The sequence below is a fragment of the Chiloscyllium punctatum genome, chromosome 3 (assembly GCF_047496795.1).
Source record: "Chiloscyllium punctatum isolate Juve2018m chromosome 3, sChiPun1.3, whole genome shotgun sequence".
NCBI classification, from domain to species: domain Eukaryota; kingdom Metazoa; phylum Chordata; class Chondrichthyes; order Orectolobiformes; family Hemiscylliidae; genus Chiloscyllium; species Chiloscyllium punctatum.
In genome coordinates this window covers 117,740,643-117,756,791 of record NC_092741.1, presented here as the reverse complement: position 1 = coordinate 117,756,791, position 16,149 = coordinate 117,740,643, and the positions used below count along the sequence as shown (strand labels likewise).

Here is a 16,149-nt window from a genome sequence, read left to right as displayed (position 1 = left end):
TTTCACATATTCCCACATGATATACCATTTGTCAGACCTTCGGGAAAGTAAATGAGCAATGGGTATCTCTTTTGAGTGCTTTGTGTCCTCTTCACAACTAAGTTTCTTACCTATTTTTGAGTCCTCAACAAACTTAGGAAACTATATGAAGCCACAGGAAGGCAAAAAGGGGACATGAGATGGCTTTGGCAAAGAGGGTTAAGGAGAATCCAAAGGGATTCTACAAATACATCAAGGATAAAAGAGTAACCGGCGAGAGAATACGGCCCTTTGAAGATCAGCAAGGCCGTCTGTGTGTGGAACTGCAGGATTTGGGAGAGACATTAAATTAGTTCTTTGCATCCATGTTTACTGTGGAAAAGGATATGGAAGCTAGAGAACTCTGGGAAGTAGATAGCAATATCTTGAAAAATGTCCAATTACAGAGGAGGTGGTGCTGGATGTCTTAAGGTTAGATGCATCAGGTTAGATAAATCCCCAGGACCTGATCAGGTGTACCCCAGAACTCTGTGGGAAGCCAGGGAAGTGATTGCTGGGCCCCTTGCTGAGATATTTGTATCATCGATAGCCACAGGTGAGATGCCAAAAGACTGGAGGTTGGTTAAGGTGGTGCCACTATTTAAGAAAGGTGGTAGGGAAAGGCCAGGGAGTTAAACACCAGTGAGCCTGACATCAGTGGAAGGGATTCTAAGGAATGGGATTTATGTGTATTTGGACAGGTTCAACAAGGAAACATTGGAGTGCAGGTTCATAGTTCTTTGAAAGTGGAGTAGCAGGTAGACAGGATAGTGAAGAAAGCATCTGGTATGCTTGCCTTTATTGGACAGTGCATTGAGTATAGGAGTTGGGAGGTCATGTTGCAGCTGATACAAAACTACAGTTTTAGAATACAGTGTAAATTCTGATCTCCTTGCTATAGGACAGATGTTGTGAAACTTGAAAAGGTGCAGAAAAGATTTACGAGGATGTTGCCAGGATGCTGGGGGTGAGGTTTGCGGAGCTAATAGGAGTTTATAAAATCATAAGGGGCAAGGATAGGGTAACAGCCAAGGTCTTTTCCCCAGGGTAGGGAATTCCAAAACTAGAGGGCAAAGGTTTAAGTTGAGAGGGGAAAGGTTTAAAAGGCAGCTAAGGAGCAACTATTTTGCACAGAGGGTGCTGCGTGTATAGAAGCTGCCAGAGGGAGTGGTGGAGACTGGTATAATTGCAACATTTAAAATGTGTCTGGATGGGTATATGAATAGGAAGGGATTAGAGGGATATGGGCCAAATGGGACTAGATTAATTTAGGATATCTGATCGGCATGGATGAGTTGGACCGAAGGGTCTGTTTCCATGCAGCATATCTCTATGATGCTAAAAGAATGAGGTCCCCAGCATTGATTCCTGTGTCACACCACTCATTGTCATTTGCCAACCAGAAAGTGACTCATTTGTTCCTACTGTCTGCTTGCTGTTAGCCAGCCAATATTCTGTCCTGGCCAATTTGTTAACAAATACACCATGGGCTTTTTTTATCCCCCCACAACAATCATTAATGTGGCACTTTATCAGTTGTCTTTTAAAATCTAAATGCAATACATCCACTGGTTTCCTCTTTCATCCCACGACACATGTTACTTCTTCAAAGAACAAAAACAAGTTGGTTAAACATACTTTGATTTTCACAAACCCATGTTGACTCTGCCTGATTACCTCCGGTTTCTCTAATGTGATTATTAGTAGCTTCTAACAGGCTGCATTACAAGATGGAGGAGCTGTAGGACCTCCAGTTGCCATCTTTCTGTTAAGGTCAGTGACAATTAGCCACACAGAAAGCAGCATTCCTTCCCATCTCATTCCAAGATGCAGGATCGAGGGTGGGTTAGGCCCTTTGATTAGATTCCCACACCCCCCCAAAAGCAGATATTTGCCTGTTTGTTTAAAAGGGAAGGACAGTACCAGCTCAGCTCTGTCTTCACTTGCTGAGACAACGAGAGGGTACAAAAAAAAGAAATACCCAAATGGTGTGACATTTTGTTGGAAATGGTGTTGGAAATCCTTTCTCCAAACAGCAGAGATTTGTCTCCCTTTTCTCTTGTCCCATTGGAGGAGCCATCAGTGAGAGGGTCTCTGAGTCTTCACTGACAACCTTTTCCCTCCTCCCTGCTCTTGTTGCTGGATCTAAACCCGCCCAGGTCCAGCTCTCTGCTGCTTTTCCTCCATCGATCTCCTTTACCACCACCACTCACCACCTCCTTACCCCCAATCAACTTCCCTCCAGCCCTTACCACAAGAACTTCATTGATTCTCATCCCCATCTGTAATTGAGCCACCTTCCCCCAGACCCCCGTGTCTCCTCACCCACTCCGCACCCTGCCCTACCCTGCACCCTGCCTTCAAACCCACCTCTTTGACCCTGACTGCTTACTGCTGGGATTCAAGAATATTTTCAACTCTATGACCTACTTCCAGTGGGAGGAGATTTAATCTCTTGTAAGGAGCAAACCTGAGGGCAGATCATTGCAGGCAGGAAGATTTTTTGGGTGAGACATTAAACTAAAATCTCCTTGCTGTTTCGGGTGGATGTATAGATCCCACGGCACTAATTCGAACATGAATGGGAAGCTCACCCCAGGCTCCTGGCCAACTGTTATCCCACAAACAAAATCACAAACCCCAGGTAAAGTATGTGGACATTATCGCATTGCTGCTGAGCACAGGAACTGGTTGTGAGCAAATTGGTTGCTCCATTTCCTACATTGTAACCATGACTACACATCAAGAAGTACTTCACTGGCTGTTACGTGCTTTGGAACAACCCAAGGTTGTAAAAGTTGCTGTAGAAATGGAACTTGTTACATTGAACAAATGGAGCGAGGAAGTCTGGCAGTCATTTTGGGGGAGAGAGAGTTCATGGAAAGAATTTTGAGTCGAAGAGTCTGGTGCTAGAAAGGAACAACCAGTCACTCAGCCTCCGAGGAGCAGGAGAATCGAAGTTTCCAGCATAAACTGTTCATCATGAAGAGATTATGCCTGAAACATTGATTCTCCTGCTCCTTGGATGCTGCCTGACCTGCTGTGCCTTTTCAGCACCAGACTCTTCGTCTCTGATCTCCAGAATTTCCAACCCTCATTTAACCCTGGAAAGAATATTGAATCTAATGAGTCCGTCCATTTGTTTTCCAATTGTTATAAATAACAGAAGCTGAAAATGATATCAATAGGTAGCATGCCTTACAACGCTTTCCGTCTGAATTCATTACCTTGGACTGACAGACTCACTACTCCATCAGGGTCCGAGTCTGGATCTGGGTCAGGGTTGGGGTCAGCCCTTTACATCCACATTCTCATATATATGGGACTATGTGAAAATTCTGCTCACCTTGCTCAATCCTTGTTCATGTCCCAGCAGCAGTGAGGATATACCAGGCTAAGGTTCTGTGGATTACTATCTGATTCACACTGGAGCTGGGTAAAATATTCCTGACCTCTGACCCGACTTGGAGACTGCACAGCCTCTGAGCTGTTTGCCCTCACTACCACCTCGCCTTACTAAATAAGGGCATTGCTGCTAGTCTATGGGTGGCATTGTGTGGTGCTCCGCAGAAAGCAGTGTCAGCTCCAGTCTTGCTTTTGATGAACCCTGGCTTGTGGTCCCAGAGAAGGGGCTGCCTGGTATTTAATCTGCCTCAGAGGGAAGGAAGCCCAGTACCATTACCCAGCCTGGCCTTAGCAATGACTGCAGCCCGTTACCAATGTGACTCACCCATCTCTTGCCTCTGAATTTGGGAGAGGCCTCTCAGTTATATCCCCGCAGATCAAGGGAACGGTCCGACAGTGACCCCACAGGGAGGTAGACTGGGGAGCGTTGGGAGTAGATGGGGGGATGAGGTGAGTGCAGTGTCTCTCTGCCAGCTTGTTAATGCTGCCTGTTGGCTTTCTGCCCTTTGCCCCTTGCCCCACAGTGGCTGATGCCTACTACAGTGACATTGTGTTCAACAGTGTGCGGGTAATCGCTGTCCTGATCATCTGCCTGGGCTTCCTCCTGTTGCTGCTGCCCGAGGAGTGGGACCGAATGGCCCTGGACTTCCTGTCCCGCTTCAAGGTCCGGAAGAAGGAGGAGGCTGTCGAGGAGCAGGGAGAAGCTGGCTTCGCAGGACAGAGCCGAAACAAGGGCTCACGAACCTCCACTGCCACGTTTGCACACTCATTCTAGTCAGCGGCCTGGAAATTACAACCAAGCTCGTGGTAATGATAAAAGGCAGTGAACAGCACACATGATGAACTCGTGTTCCATATGGGGGTCTGTCTGGTCGGGCGATTGTAACGTGTTGGGCATGGCTGGTCACTCGCATTTCTCGGGACCCAGTCACAGACTCACGGTCACTGGAGGGGGTGGGGGTGGGGGTGGGGGGGAGGGGTAGTGGAGACCACTGAAGGGAAGCGGTGAGGAAAGGCCACGCAACTTCCGACATTTCTTTTAGTTACAGCCCAGGTTTTCAGCTGGGGATGGGCGGCTGGTGGTGACCTGACCTCAGGATGGGGGTGAGCTATGGCAGACTGGTGTTCCCAGCCCAGTTACCCACTCCCAGGGGATACAGTGCCAACCTGCTGTGAGATGGTCCAGCTGTAGTATGGGAGGGGGCTGCAGAGGGGTCGAGGGGTAAGAAAGGAGGTTAATTCTCTGTTGGTCACCAAATGCACGTTTCAGCAGGTGCTGCAGTATTTTGTTTCTGTGACAAAGGTTCAGGTAGATTTTGTGAAGAGTTAATAATAACTGTACTGTTGCCTGCCTGAGTTCTCCTCTTTGGGATCTGGGATATATTTTAATTGGTGTTCCCAATATGTGGACACTGGCCTATGTAGTCCACCACTGGATGTTTAAACTCTTCATTTTTGTGTCCCAGAACTGCCAACTGCATTATAAGGGCTAGTGTCAGCACTCCTTCAGAGAGCTGTATCATCCTTCCTTTTTCTCTGTGGTGACTATTGGAGGATTTGATGTTTAAGGGTGCTATAAATAAAGGGTATCGCGGCAGGATTATTAATGTGCATGCAGTGGGGGGTTTAATTAACACCATGTATCGGCATCAGAGCCTCTGGTCTCTGACAGTGAGGTTGGCAAGAGTGATTTTCAGCACTTGGGCAGGCATTATCACCCACCACACAGCATACCCACTTCCTACCCGACCCTACTTTCAAACCAGCCTGTTATTGGACTCCTCTATCAGCCAGACATGGTGTTTAAATATGCAGTCTAGGATCTAATCAGACTCTTCCCTCTTACACTACATTTAAGGGGCTCTTACAGTTTAACAGCCATTGTTTCTTTCAACTGTTACTTTCTGAGGCTTGGGAGGGGTTGGAGTGTTGGGGGTGTGGGATGCTGTGGCCCACAGCCAGTCCCCAGCCTTCAGCCCCTGCTCTTCTCCCTGGTCATCCTCTGTCTCCCAAATTGTCTCCTTCTCGATTCCAGCCCCTCCCTCTCATAATGCCTTTCCAATTCTTGGGATCGCTCTTGTTCAGCCAGGGGAGCTTTTAAGAGGTGCTCATAAATGTGAGGGTTGTGGGGGGGGAATGTGGTCCTGGGAGAATTAAACAGGAAAAGTCATTTTTCCAAAGGAGGCCTGGCATCTTTAGCTAACAACAAAATTAGATGTGGAGGGGTCAGGGAGCAGGCATTTGGTATCTGAGATTTGCTCACTGCATTCCAGTTGGGTTTAATGCAGACCGGGTTTGGACCCACCCCTGATGATGTCAGAGGGGTTGTCTCCCAGAGAAGGTGTTAAATGGAGGTAAGTCTCAGTTGGACATTGGAAGAAGCGCAGTTACTGCAGACTTCAGTTTAAGGTGTTGCCTTGGACAGTCGGGCACTCACTCTGTCACCCTGAATGTTCAGTCACTGCTGTGGGTGAGTAGCAACTCCTGACCTTCTAACTTAGAGAGGGAGAGTGTTACCCACTGAGGCTCGAGCAATCTAACCACTCTCCTGTGGTGACCTACTGATCATGATGGTCTCTTTATGGCTGAACAAAAGTGTGACACCTCGTGAAATCAAACATTGGTGACCAACACCAAGTCAAACACTACCAGGATGATCACATTAGAACATCTGATACTTAGCAGCCTGTGGCCTCACTGCGATCTTTACTGACGGAAGCCAAGAGAAAGCAGTTTTAAGTCAAACTTGCATGTTTTCATTAACATAATCTAATTTAATGTGTCTGAATGTATGTTTGTGTTTTTTACAACAGTCTTAATGGTGGCTGGAGGTGATGCATGATGTTGAGGTATTAAACAAAACATCAGTAAGTGCATGGTCTTCACTGACACAACCCGATCACCAGCCACCACACCAATCCCCCACTTCCACCTTCCTCCCCCCCCATTTCTGAGTCAGACCCTATTCCAAAGGATTCTGTCACGAGACTTCCAGCTGCCCACAGGCCTGTGCCCTCTCTCTTGTCATCAATCACCTCTCGTGCCCAACCTATGCCCACCTACCCAGAGCCAGTCAGCAGAACAGCAGACTGTCCATTCCCTAGTTATATAATACTGTGCTGTCGATCCACCCAAACACAATATTTTTATAACTAATAAAAGTGTGTAATTTAAAAAAGGGGGAAATTGCTTCATTTGTTTAAGGCCCCTAAGACATGACTTTGGGTTTCCTGTTGCGTGTCTTGGAGATTAAAGGTGACTCCTGCCAATCTTGGAGAGTTGGCAACACAACTATTCCCAGTTCACCTTCTCTTAGATATCAGGCACGCCAGGATGTGAGAACGTCACATTTCTCATCCACAAAAGATTATGAGATGCTACTCAGGAGAGGAGGGGCTTGAAGGAATGGGAATCTCCTGAAGATCTTTTCCAAACAGAAGAACCTTGCTGACAAACACAATATGTCTGATCAAGACGCAGAAATCTCCAGTTCCAGACTGGAGAAGATGGGATCGTTCTGGTTCAGACAGAGGAATGTTTAAGAGGTGTTCATAAATGTGGGGGCTGGGCGGGGTGGGCGATCTTGAGAGAGTAAGACAGGAGAGGCCATTTTTCCACAGGGGGACTGGTATCTCGAAGACATGGGTACAATTAACAACAAAATCAGATGCGAAAAGAAGGAGATTTTCCTTTTTTAAGGAATGACGTACGACGTGGAATGAGCCGTTTGAAAGAGAGACCAAAATGTGGTGAGGATGTGGAGGTGAATCCTGGTAAGAAGAGAACACGTCCATGCATTTCCAACAGAAGTCAGGTAGGTTCTGGATAACAAACGGTGTTCAAGGTCATTAGGAACAAGCCATGAAAGACTGGATAGGTAGGCTGAAAGGGTGAAGGGTCTCCTCTTCCTGAGACCGTGTTACTATTTTTAAATGCAAATCACTTTTATCTGAAAAGAATGGAATTTATTCATCTACAGAACTGTGTTAACCACGTGTAAACTAAGGATGAAAAATTATTGTCTATTTTACAAGAAATTGCAAAAAAAACAATAAAATGCATTAGTAAGAAATTTGGTCTCTGAGTTCTTAGTCTTTAAATTCTCTCTCTCTCTCTCTCTGAAAGATCTGTGAGCAGTTACTACTCTCCGCGCTGCAGAAAACTTACAGACACCGTGGAGAAGGTGCAGACATTCACAAGAATAATACCAGAACTGACAGGTCACAATTATCTCTTAGAAAGAGAAGGCTAAAGTGTTAAATGATGGTGATCATTAATTTTATGTCTGGGTTTGATAGGGATACATGTGGAAATGTTTCCTTGTGTATTAGACTGAAACTAGGGGCCATCAATATCTTTAATTCTTTAAGAGAAATCTCTTTACACAAGAGAATGATTAGAATGTGGAGGAGTGGTTGAGGACAATAGCACAGATACCTTCAAGGGACTATAAGTACCAGAACAGAGCTGTTAGGCTGCTTCTGTATTATACATTATCTGTAAAGGGCAGGAATCTTATCAAATCACTAGAAATGTCACCAGATTTCTTTAAGAATGAAAGTCATTTAACATGACATTAGATTAGATTACTTACAGTGTGGAAACAGGCCCTTCGGCCCAACACTGACCCTCCGAATAGCAACCCACCCAGACCCATTCCCCTACATGTACCCCTGCCCCTAACACTACGGGCAATTTAGCACAGCCAGTTCACCTAACCTGCACATTTTTGGACTGTGGGAGGAAACCGGAGCACCCGGAGGAAACCCACGCAGACACTGGGAGAATGTGCAAACTCCACACAGACAGTTGCCTGAGGCGGGAATTGAACCGGGTCTCTGCGCTGTGAGGCAGCAGTGCTAACCACTGGTGAGACTTGTTGTCACCTGATAATAAATGTTCAAGTAGATATCCATCCATGAGGTGTTATTGTTAAATTCAAATCAAAAATATCAAGAACAGGACTGTGAAACTCTCTGTATTGTGTCATACTGAAACAGTACACCACAACCTGTATCCATATAGCATCATTAATACAGTCAAAGCTCCCAAAGGTGTTTGACAGAACCTGCAATTTGGAAACAAGTCCCCAGACATTATTGAGGAAGATTTTGCAGGGTCAATTGGGCAGGATGTGCCGTTGACATTTCCCGTGCCCAGGTCAATGTCATCTTGTCCATCCAGATGTTTTGGTCCTATTTGACCTGCATGATATAGCTGAGTGGCTTGTTGCAGCAGTTCTAAGTCAACCACCTTAATGTCCACCTAGAGTCACATGTAGGCCAGGCCTGGATCACCACGTTGCCTGGAATGAAGAAGGTTAGTTATGAGGGAAGAATATCGAAGGGGGAAACCTCTCAACATTTTAGAAGTATTCAGGTGATCACTTGAAATATGACAGCATAAAGACTAAGGGCCAGATGCTGGAAAATGGGACTAGGTGTTTGACAACCAAGGTGGACGTGATAGGCCAAAGGGCCTCCTTCAGGCTGTGAAACTCTACAACACTAATTGGCGGCCCTGATTGTTTTCTTGGAAACAGAGGAGGTTGACGGAGTTCTCACTGAGTACAAGATTGAAGGGTCTAGAGAGAGTGCTTAGGAAGAACCAAATTGAGACATCTAAAACCAGGGGGCATAAAATAATTGGCGGAAGAATTGAGCAGGGATTTGAGGTAATAAGTTTTTGATCAGAGGGACATAAGGGCTGTAACTTAGGATGGAAACAGCAGAAAATCAACACCTCAAAAATACTGAAGTGTTATAATCTAGAGAGTTAGGGACCAAGAGCTGGAAAAAGGAATTAGGCTGGAGAGCTATGTTTAGGCTGGCACAGCCCTGGTCAGCCAAATAGCCATCTACTGTACCATAACCTTTTCTGTTTCAATGGCTTGATGTGTACGTGCTTTCAAATGTGATGGGAATTTACAGCACAGGAAGAGACCACTTAGCTGCTGGTTCCATTTCCCCTCTATCCTTTTATATTCCTCCTTTTCAAATAGGTATCCAATTACTTTTGAAAAGATGTTCCAACGCCTACATCACAAGTGTTTATGGCAGTACATCCCACGGTTCACTAGTCCTGAATCACACCCTTCCCGCTGGACTATTTCAGGAGAATCTTTCACCCCCATCACCTAGTTCCACATTCATCCCTCAATACAAACTCTCATTATAGAGCTAGAGCCATTTTCCAGGTTTAGCTCTGTGCTGCACTCCATCTCCCTCTCTCCTCCTCAATCTATTTCCTGGTTTCCGTCCCACTCTCCCTGTTATTCGCTCTTCCTTGTTGTGTTTCTCCGACTCTTCCCCTTACTCAGATTGTGAGTGTAGATGTGGGTGACTGTCAGTGATGGCAAAAGATGAATGAGGTGTAGGTGTTGGTGCGGGTATACATTGGCATGGGTATGGTTGTAAATTGAATGACTGGGCATAGGTGTTGGTGAGAGAGGATATAAGTTTTGGTGTGAGTGGGTACAAGTGTCAGTGGGACTAGGAGGCTGTAGATATTGGTGTGGGTGACTGTGATGTTGGTGTGTGATGGTAACGGTGATCATTTGGTTGTAGCTGCTGGTATGAGTGTAAGTGGGTATGACACCAGTTGTGGGTGTTACAGTGAGTAAAGATGAGTGCTTATGTGGGTGTAGGTGTTAGTATGAGTATTGGTGTGACTATGTGTGTGCAGCTGTTGGTGTAAGTGCAGGTATGTGTGTTGGGACAGGTATTGGTGAGAATGTAGGTTTGAGTGTTGCTTTGAGTTTAGGTGTGCTTTGAGTTTAGATGTGAATGGGTGGGTGTTGGTTTGAGTGTAGGCATGAATGAGTGGGTGTTGGTTTGAGTGTAAGTGTGGGTGTTGGTGTGAATGAATGGGTGTTGGTTTGAGTGTAAGTGTGGGTGTTGGTGTGAATGAGTGGGTGTTGGTTTGAGTGTAGGTATGGGTGTTGGTGTGAATGAGTGGGTGTTGGTTTGAGTGTAGGTGTGGGTGTTGGTGTGAATGAGTGGGTGTTGGTGTGAATGAGTGGGTGTTGCTTTGAGTGTAGGTGTGTTGGTGTGAATGAGTGGGTGTTGGTTTGAGTGTAGGTGTGGGTGTTGGTGTGAATGAGTGGGTGTTGGTTTGAGTGTAGGTGTGGTGTTGGTGTGAATGAGTGGGTGTTGGTTTGAGTGTAGGTGTGGTGTTGGTGTGAATGAGTGGGTGTTGGTTTGAGTGTAGGTGTGGGTGTTGGTGTGAATGAGTGGGTGTTGGTTTGAGTGTAGGTGTGGGTGTTGGTGTGAATGAGTGGGTGTTGGTGTGAATGAGTGGGTGTTGCTTTGAGTGTAGGTGTGAATGAGTGGGTGTTGGTTTGAGTGTAGGTGTGGTGTTGGTGTGAATGAGTGGGTGTTGGTTTGAGTGTAGGTGTGGTGTTGGTGTGAATGAGTGGGTGTTGGTTTGAGTGTAGGTGTGGTGTTGGTGTGAATGAGTGGGTGTTGGTTTGAGTGTAGGTGTGAATGAGTGGGTCTTGGTTTGAGTGTAGGTGTGGTGTTGGTGTGAATGAGTGGGTGTTGCCTTGAGTGTAGGTGTGGGTGTTGGTGTGAATGAGTGGGTGTTGGTTTGAGTGTAGGTGTGAATGAGTGGGTGTTGGTTTGAGTGTAAGTGTGGGTGTTGGTGTGAATGAGTGGGTGTTGGTTTGAGTGTAGGTGTGGTGTTGGTGTGAATGAGTGGGTGTTGGTTTGAGTGTAAGTGTGGGTGTTGGTGTGAATGAGTGGGTGTTGGTTTGAGTGTAGGTGTGGTGTTGGTGTGAATGAGTGGGTGTTGGTTTGAGTGTAGGTGTGGGTGTTGGTGTGAATGAGTGGGTGTTGGTTTGAGTGTAGGTGTGGTGTTGGTGTGAATGAGTGGGTGTTGGTTTGAGTGTAGGTGTGGGTGTTGGTGTGAATGAGTGGGTGTTGGTTTGAGTGTAGGTGTGGTGTTGGTGTGAATGAGTGGGTGTTGGTTTGAGTGTAGGTGTGGTGTTGGTGTGAATGAGTGGGTGTTGGTTTGAGTGTAGGTGTGGGTGTTGGTGTGAATGAGTGGGTGTTGGTTTGAGTGTAGGTGTGGTGTTGGTGTGAATGAGTGGGTGTTGGTTTGAGTGTAGGTGTGGTGTTGGTGTGAATGAGTGGGTGTTGGTTTGAGTGTAGGTGTGGGTGTTGGTGTGAATGAGTGGGTGTTGGTTTGAGTGTAGGTGTGAATGAGTGGGTCTTGGTTTGAGTGTAGGTGTGGTGTTGGTGTGAATGAGTGGGTGTTGGTTTGAGTGTAGGTGTGGTGTTGGTGTGAATGAGTGGGTGTTGGTTTGAGTGTAGGTGTGGTGTTGGTGTGAATGAGTGGGTGTTGGTTTGAGTGTAGGTGTGGTGTTGGTGTGAATGAGTGGGTGTTGGTTTGAGTGTAGGTGGTGTTGGTGTGAATGAGTGGGTGTTGGTTTGAGTGTAGGTGTGGGTGTTGGTGTGAATGAGTGGGTGTTGGTTTGAGTGTAGGTGTGAATGAGTGGGTGTTGGTTTGAGTGTAGGTGTGGTGTTGGTGTGAATGAGTGGGTGTTGGTTTGAGTGTAGGTATGGTGTTGGTGTGAATGAGTGGGTGTTGGTTTGAGTGTAGGTGTGGTGTTGGTGTGAATGGGTGGGTGTTGGTTTGAGTGTAGGTATGGTGTTGGTGTGAATGAGTGGGTGTTGGTTTGAGTGTAGGTGTGGTGTTGGTGTGAATGAGTGGGTGTTGGTTTGAGTGTAGGTGTGAATGAGTGGGTGTTGGTTTGAGTGTAGGTGTGGTGTTGGTGTGAATGAGTGGGTGTTGGTTTGAGTGTAGGTGTGGTGTTGGTGTGAATGAGTGGGTGTTGGTTTGAGTGTAGGTGTGGTGTTGGTGTGAATGAGTGGGTGTTGGTTTGAGTGTAGGTGTGGTGTTGGTGTGAATGGGTGGGTGTTGGTTTGAGTGTAGGTATGGTGTTGGTGTGAATGAGTGGGTGTTGGTTTGAGTGTAGGTGTGGTGTTGGTGTGAATGAGTGGGTGTTGGTTTGAGTGTAGGTGTGAATGAGTGGGTGTTGGTTTGAGTGTAGGTGTGGTGTTGGTGTGAATGAGTGGGTGTTGGTTTGAGTGTAGGTGTGGTGTTGGTGTGAATGAGTGGGTGTTGGTTTGAGTGTAGGTGTGGTGTTGGTGTGAATGAGTGGGTGTTGGTTTGAGTGTAGGTGTGAATGAGTGGGTGTTGGTTTGAGTGTTGGTGTGCATGTGTGTATAGATGCTGGGGTGAGTGTAGGTGTGACTGCAGGTATGGGTGTTGCTGTGGGTGTGAGTGCAAGTATTGGTATGGATGTTAGTGTGAGTGCAGGTGTTACTGTGGGTGTGACTGGGTGTTGAAGTGTAGTCAGTGCAGTTGTAAGTGTGAGTGCTGCTGTGACTGTCGATATGGGTGTTGCTGTGAGTGTAGGTGTTGGCATCGGTGTGTGTGCTTGTGTGGGTGTAGGTGTGAATATCAGTGTTAGTGTAGATATGGGCGTGAATGTAGTTGTTGGAGTGAGTGTAGGTGTGGGTTTAGACCTGGATGCTGTTGTGAGTGTACATGTGGGTGTATGTGAGAGTGTAGGTGTGGGTGTAGGTATACTTGTAGGATGTGCAAGTAGATGTGCATATGTAGATGTTGGAACCCATGACCTTCTACAGAAATGAGACTAATGCCAACATTGAGTCTATAGCTGACACTGAATGAAAAGAGCCAACAAATCTGTTGTGTTCAGAGAGAGGGAGCAGGTTTTATTTTGAAGATTGAGATACATCAAGCACTGAGTACGGTGACTCCAAATGACACCAACACCAATCACCAACATTTATTAAATTTTATTGAAAAAACAATGGGGCTTTCACAGGGTCATTCCTTGTCAGGGACAAATCCTTAAAAACAATTTCATGTAGATGACATGAAACAATTGTTTGTGCAATGAAACACATACCATAAATTTATCAATAAACTGTTACTAGAAGGTCTATTCACTGAGCATGGAGTTCAGTGTGTATATTGCGTATACGTACAATCCACACTTCTCTAAGTACACTAAACTATAGCCAATGTAGAAAGAAGCCAACTGGATGGTATTTGTTTAACCAGCTACATCAGATCTTTCAAAATGTCTTACAAAATGTCCAGCTAGCTCCATGGTCCACAGTACAGGCAGAAAGGACGTGGGAGCATGACTCATCCAGTCCACCATTTCATAGAAACCTGGGATCCACTGTTCAAATGGCTCTTTAAGGTCGAGCCCTCACCAAATAATGTTATGAGCAATGTTTGGCCGGTGCCCTTTGTTTACAGGACTTATAGCACACAAACTGGCCATTCAGCCTATTTGATTTCTGCTGGTCTTTGTGGTCCATGTAAACCTCTTCACACAATACTTCATTTGACCCAATCAGGATAACCCTTGATCAGCTTCCACTTAAAAGTACCAATGTATTATTCCATATGGTAACATGCTTCACATTCCAACCACTCTCTGGATAGAGATGTTTCCACAGAATCCCCCATTGGATATACCAGTGGCTCACAAATTTACATTCCTTATTTTGGTCTGCTACACACACACACACAAATGTTTGTCCTACACCCACTCTGTTCAACCTTCTCATTGTTTAAAAGACCCCCTCAGGTCCCACCTCCACCCTCAGGGTGCCCCCACACCCCAAAGTCCTCCTATCTCAAGACCTGTTTCCAGAGAGGAATCCCAGCCTGTTCGGTATTTCGTAGGCAACAGACCTAGATTTTCACCAAGTTGGCATGACTTGGGAGCCCTTTAAAAGTCTCCACCGTATCTGCTCCCAGGAGGAACAATACCACCCCAGATATCCTCCTATTTCAAGGACCGCAATTTCCCCTCCCACATGGTCAACAACACTCTCCAGCACATCTCCTCCACTTTCCGCACCTCCGCCCTTGAACCTCACCCCTCCAACTACAACAACGATTGAACCCCCCCCCCCCCCCCCCCCCCATCATTGTCCTCACCTTCCACTCCACCAATCTCTGGATACAGTGCATCATCCTCCACCATTTCCACCACCTACCCTTGGGACCTTCCAACCACACGGCATTAACCTCGATTTCACCAGTTTCCTCTTCTCCCCTCTCCCACTTCATCCCAGATCCAACCCTCCAACTTGGCACTGCTATCTTGAACATCCTACCTGTCCATCTTCCTTACCACCTCTCCGCTCCACTCTCCACTCTGACCTATCACCTTCCACCCCCCACCTTCATCTACCTATTGCCTCCCCCCCAGCCCCACACCCCCTCCTATTTATCTAGCAGCAAACCCCCACCCCACATTCCTGATGAAGGGCTTATGGCTGAAATGTCTCCTGCTCCTTAAATGCTGCCTGACCTGCTGTGCTTTTCCAGCACCACACTTTTTGACTATGATCTACTCCTCCACAATTTTTATAGAGTTGAACTGTAGTTCATGACTTGTCATAGTTTACTCCATCTCAAAAGTGTCATGAACTTTTAAAAGACATTTAGATAAGTAAATGAAGAAGAAATGTTTGGAGGGATATGGGCCAAGCGCAGGCAGGTGGGACTAGTTTAGCTTGGAATTATGATCGACGTGGATGGTTGGACCAAATGGTCTGTGCGCGTGCTGTATGACTTCATGACTATGACCAAGCCTGTTCCTCACATCCTCCGATGTGACTCACCTGTCAGATTTTGGTGAGTAAAACCACTACAAACAAACTTGGCACAATAATCGTAGAGTAATTGGTTTGGAGAACAGTGTGATGCCAACAGTGTGGGTTCAATTCCCATCACTGGTTTGAGGTTACTATGAAGGATTCTGCTTCTCAACCTCTTCCCTCACCTGAGGTCTGGTGGGCCTCAGGTTAAAGCACCACCAGTAGCTTCTCTCAAATGAGAGAGCAGCCCCTATGGACTATGGCTACACAGCAAAAGGGTAATACAGCATGGAAACAGGCCCTTTGGCCCAACTCATCCATGCTGACCCAGTTTCCTAAACTGAACTTGTCCCATTTCAGAGGGATAGGCTTTTGGCCCATATCCCTCTAAACTGTTCCTATCCATGTACCTGTCCAAATGTAAAGTGTTGAAAATTAAAAGAAAACAGACAAGTCGATGGACTAAGCAGACAAGTGGCAGGTAACATTGGATCCTGTGAAAGCCCCAGAGAAGCGCAAGTTGTTCAGTTTGCCAATAGTAAGGAAAGACGGGGCACTGGACAAAGACGAGTTGCTGAAAAGGCTGCCAGTTTGCAAAGCAGAGAAGTCGCTGGGCCTGGATAAGTTGCAGCCTGGGCTGTGGAGGGAAGGGAGATGGGAATTGTGGTGGCTGGTTTTCCAGTTCTCTGTGGATTTGTCAGCAGAATATTGCAAACATTATATCCTTGTTGAAAGAAGGAGGGGATATACTCAGAGGGATAAACTTTAAGAGACACTAACTAAAGGCAAAATGAACTGACAGTTGGGAAAATGTGGGCTAAAAATGAAAGCATGGGTTTGTTCAAAATTGTCATTGACTCAGTTGTTCTTTAGTCAGCTCATCGAACAGGCTGATGGGGTAACCCTGGGAGAGACTGACATGGATAAACATGGCTAATCAAATTCAGGAAAGTGTGATGTAATATCGTTTTTAGAAGGAGGAATGGCTTCAGGAAATATCAATTAAATTACACCATTTCAAAATGGGTGCAGGAACTGGGAGACTTGGGGCTTCAAGCAGCATCCCTGGCTC

The 16,149-nt window shown here is 46.2% G+C and overlaps 1 protein-coding gene across 3 annotated transcripts in view; it reads left to right on the top strand.

The window, feature by feature from the left end:
- LOC140464294 (solute carrier family 35 member F3-like) overlaps window positions 1–4,368 on the top strand; it is a 448,695-nt gene extending 444,327 nt beyond the window's left edge. For all 3 annotated transcript variants that reach the window (XM_072559209.1, XM_072559199.1, XM_072559217.1), the window contains one exon: window positions 3,948–4,368. In XM_072559209.1, coding sequence (XP_072415310.1) covers window positions 3,948–4,198 — 251 coding nt within the window. In that variant the 3' untranslated portion in view covers window positions 4,199–4,368. The remainder of the gene's footprint in view (window positions 1–3,947) is intronic.
- Window positions 4,369–16,149: the final 11,781 nt, after the last annotated feature.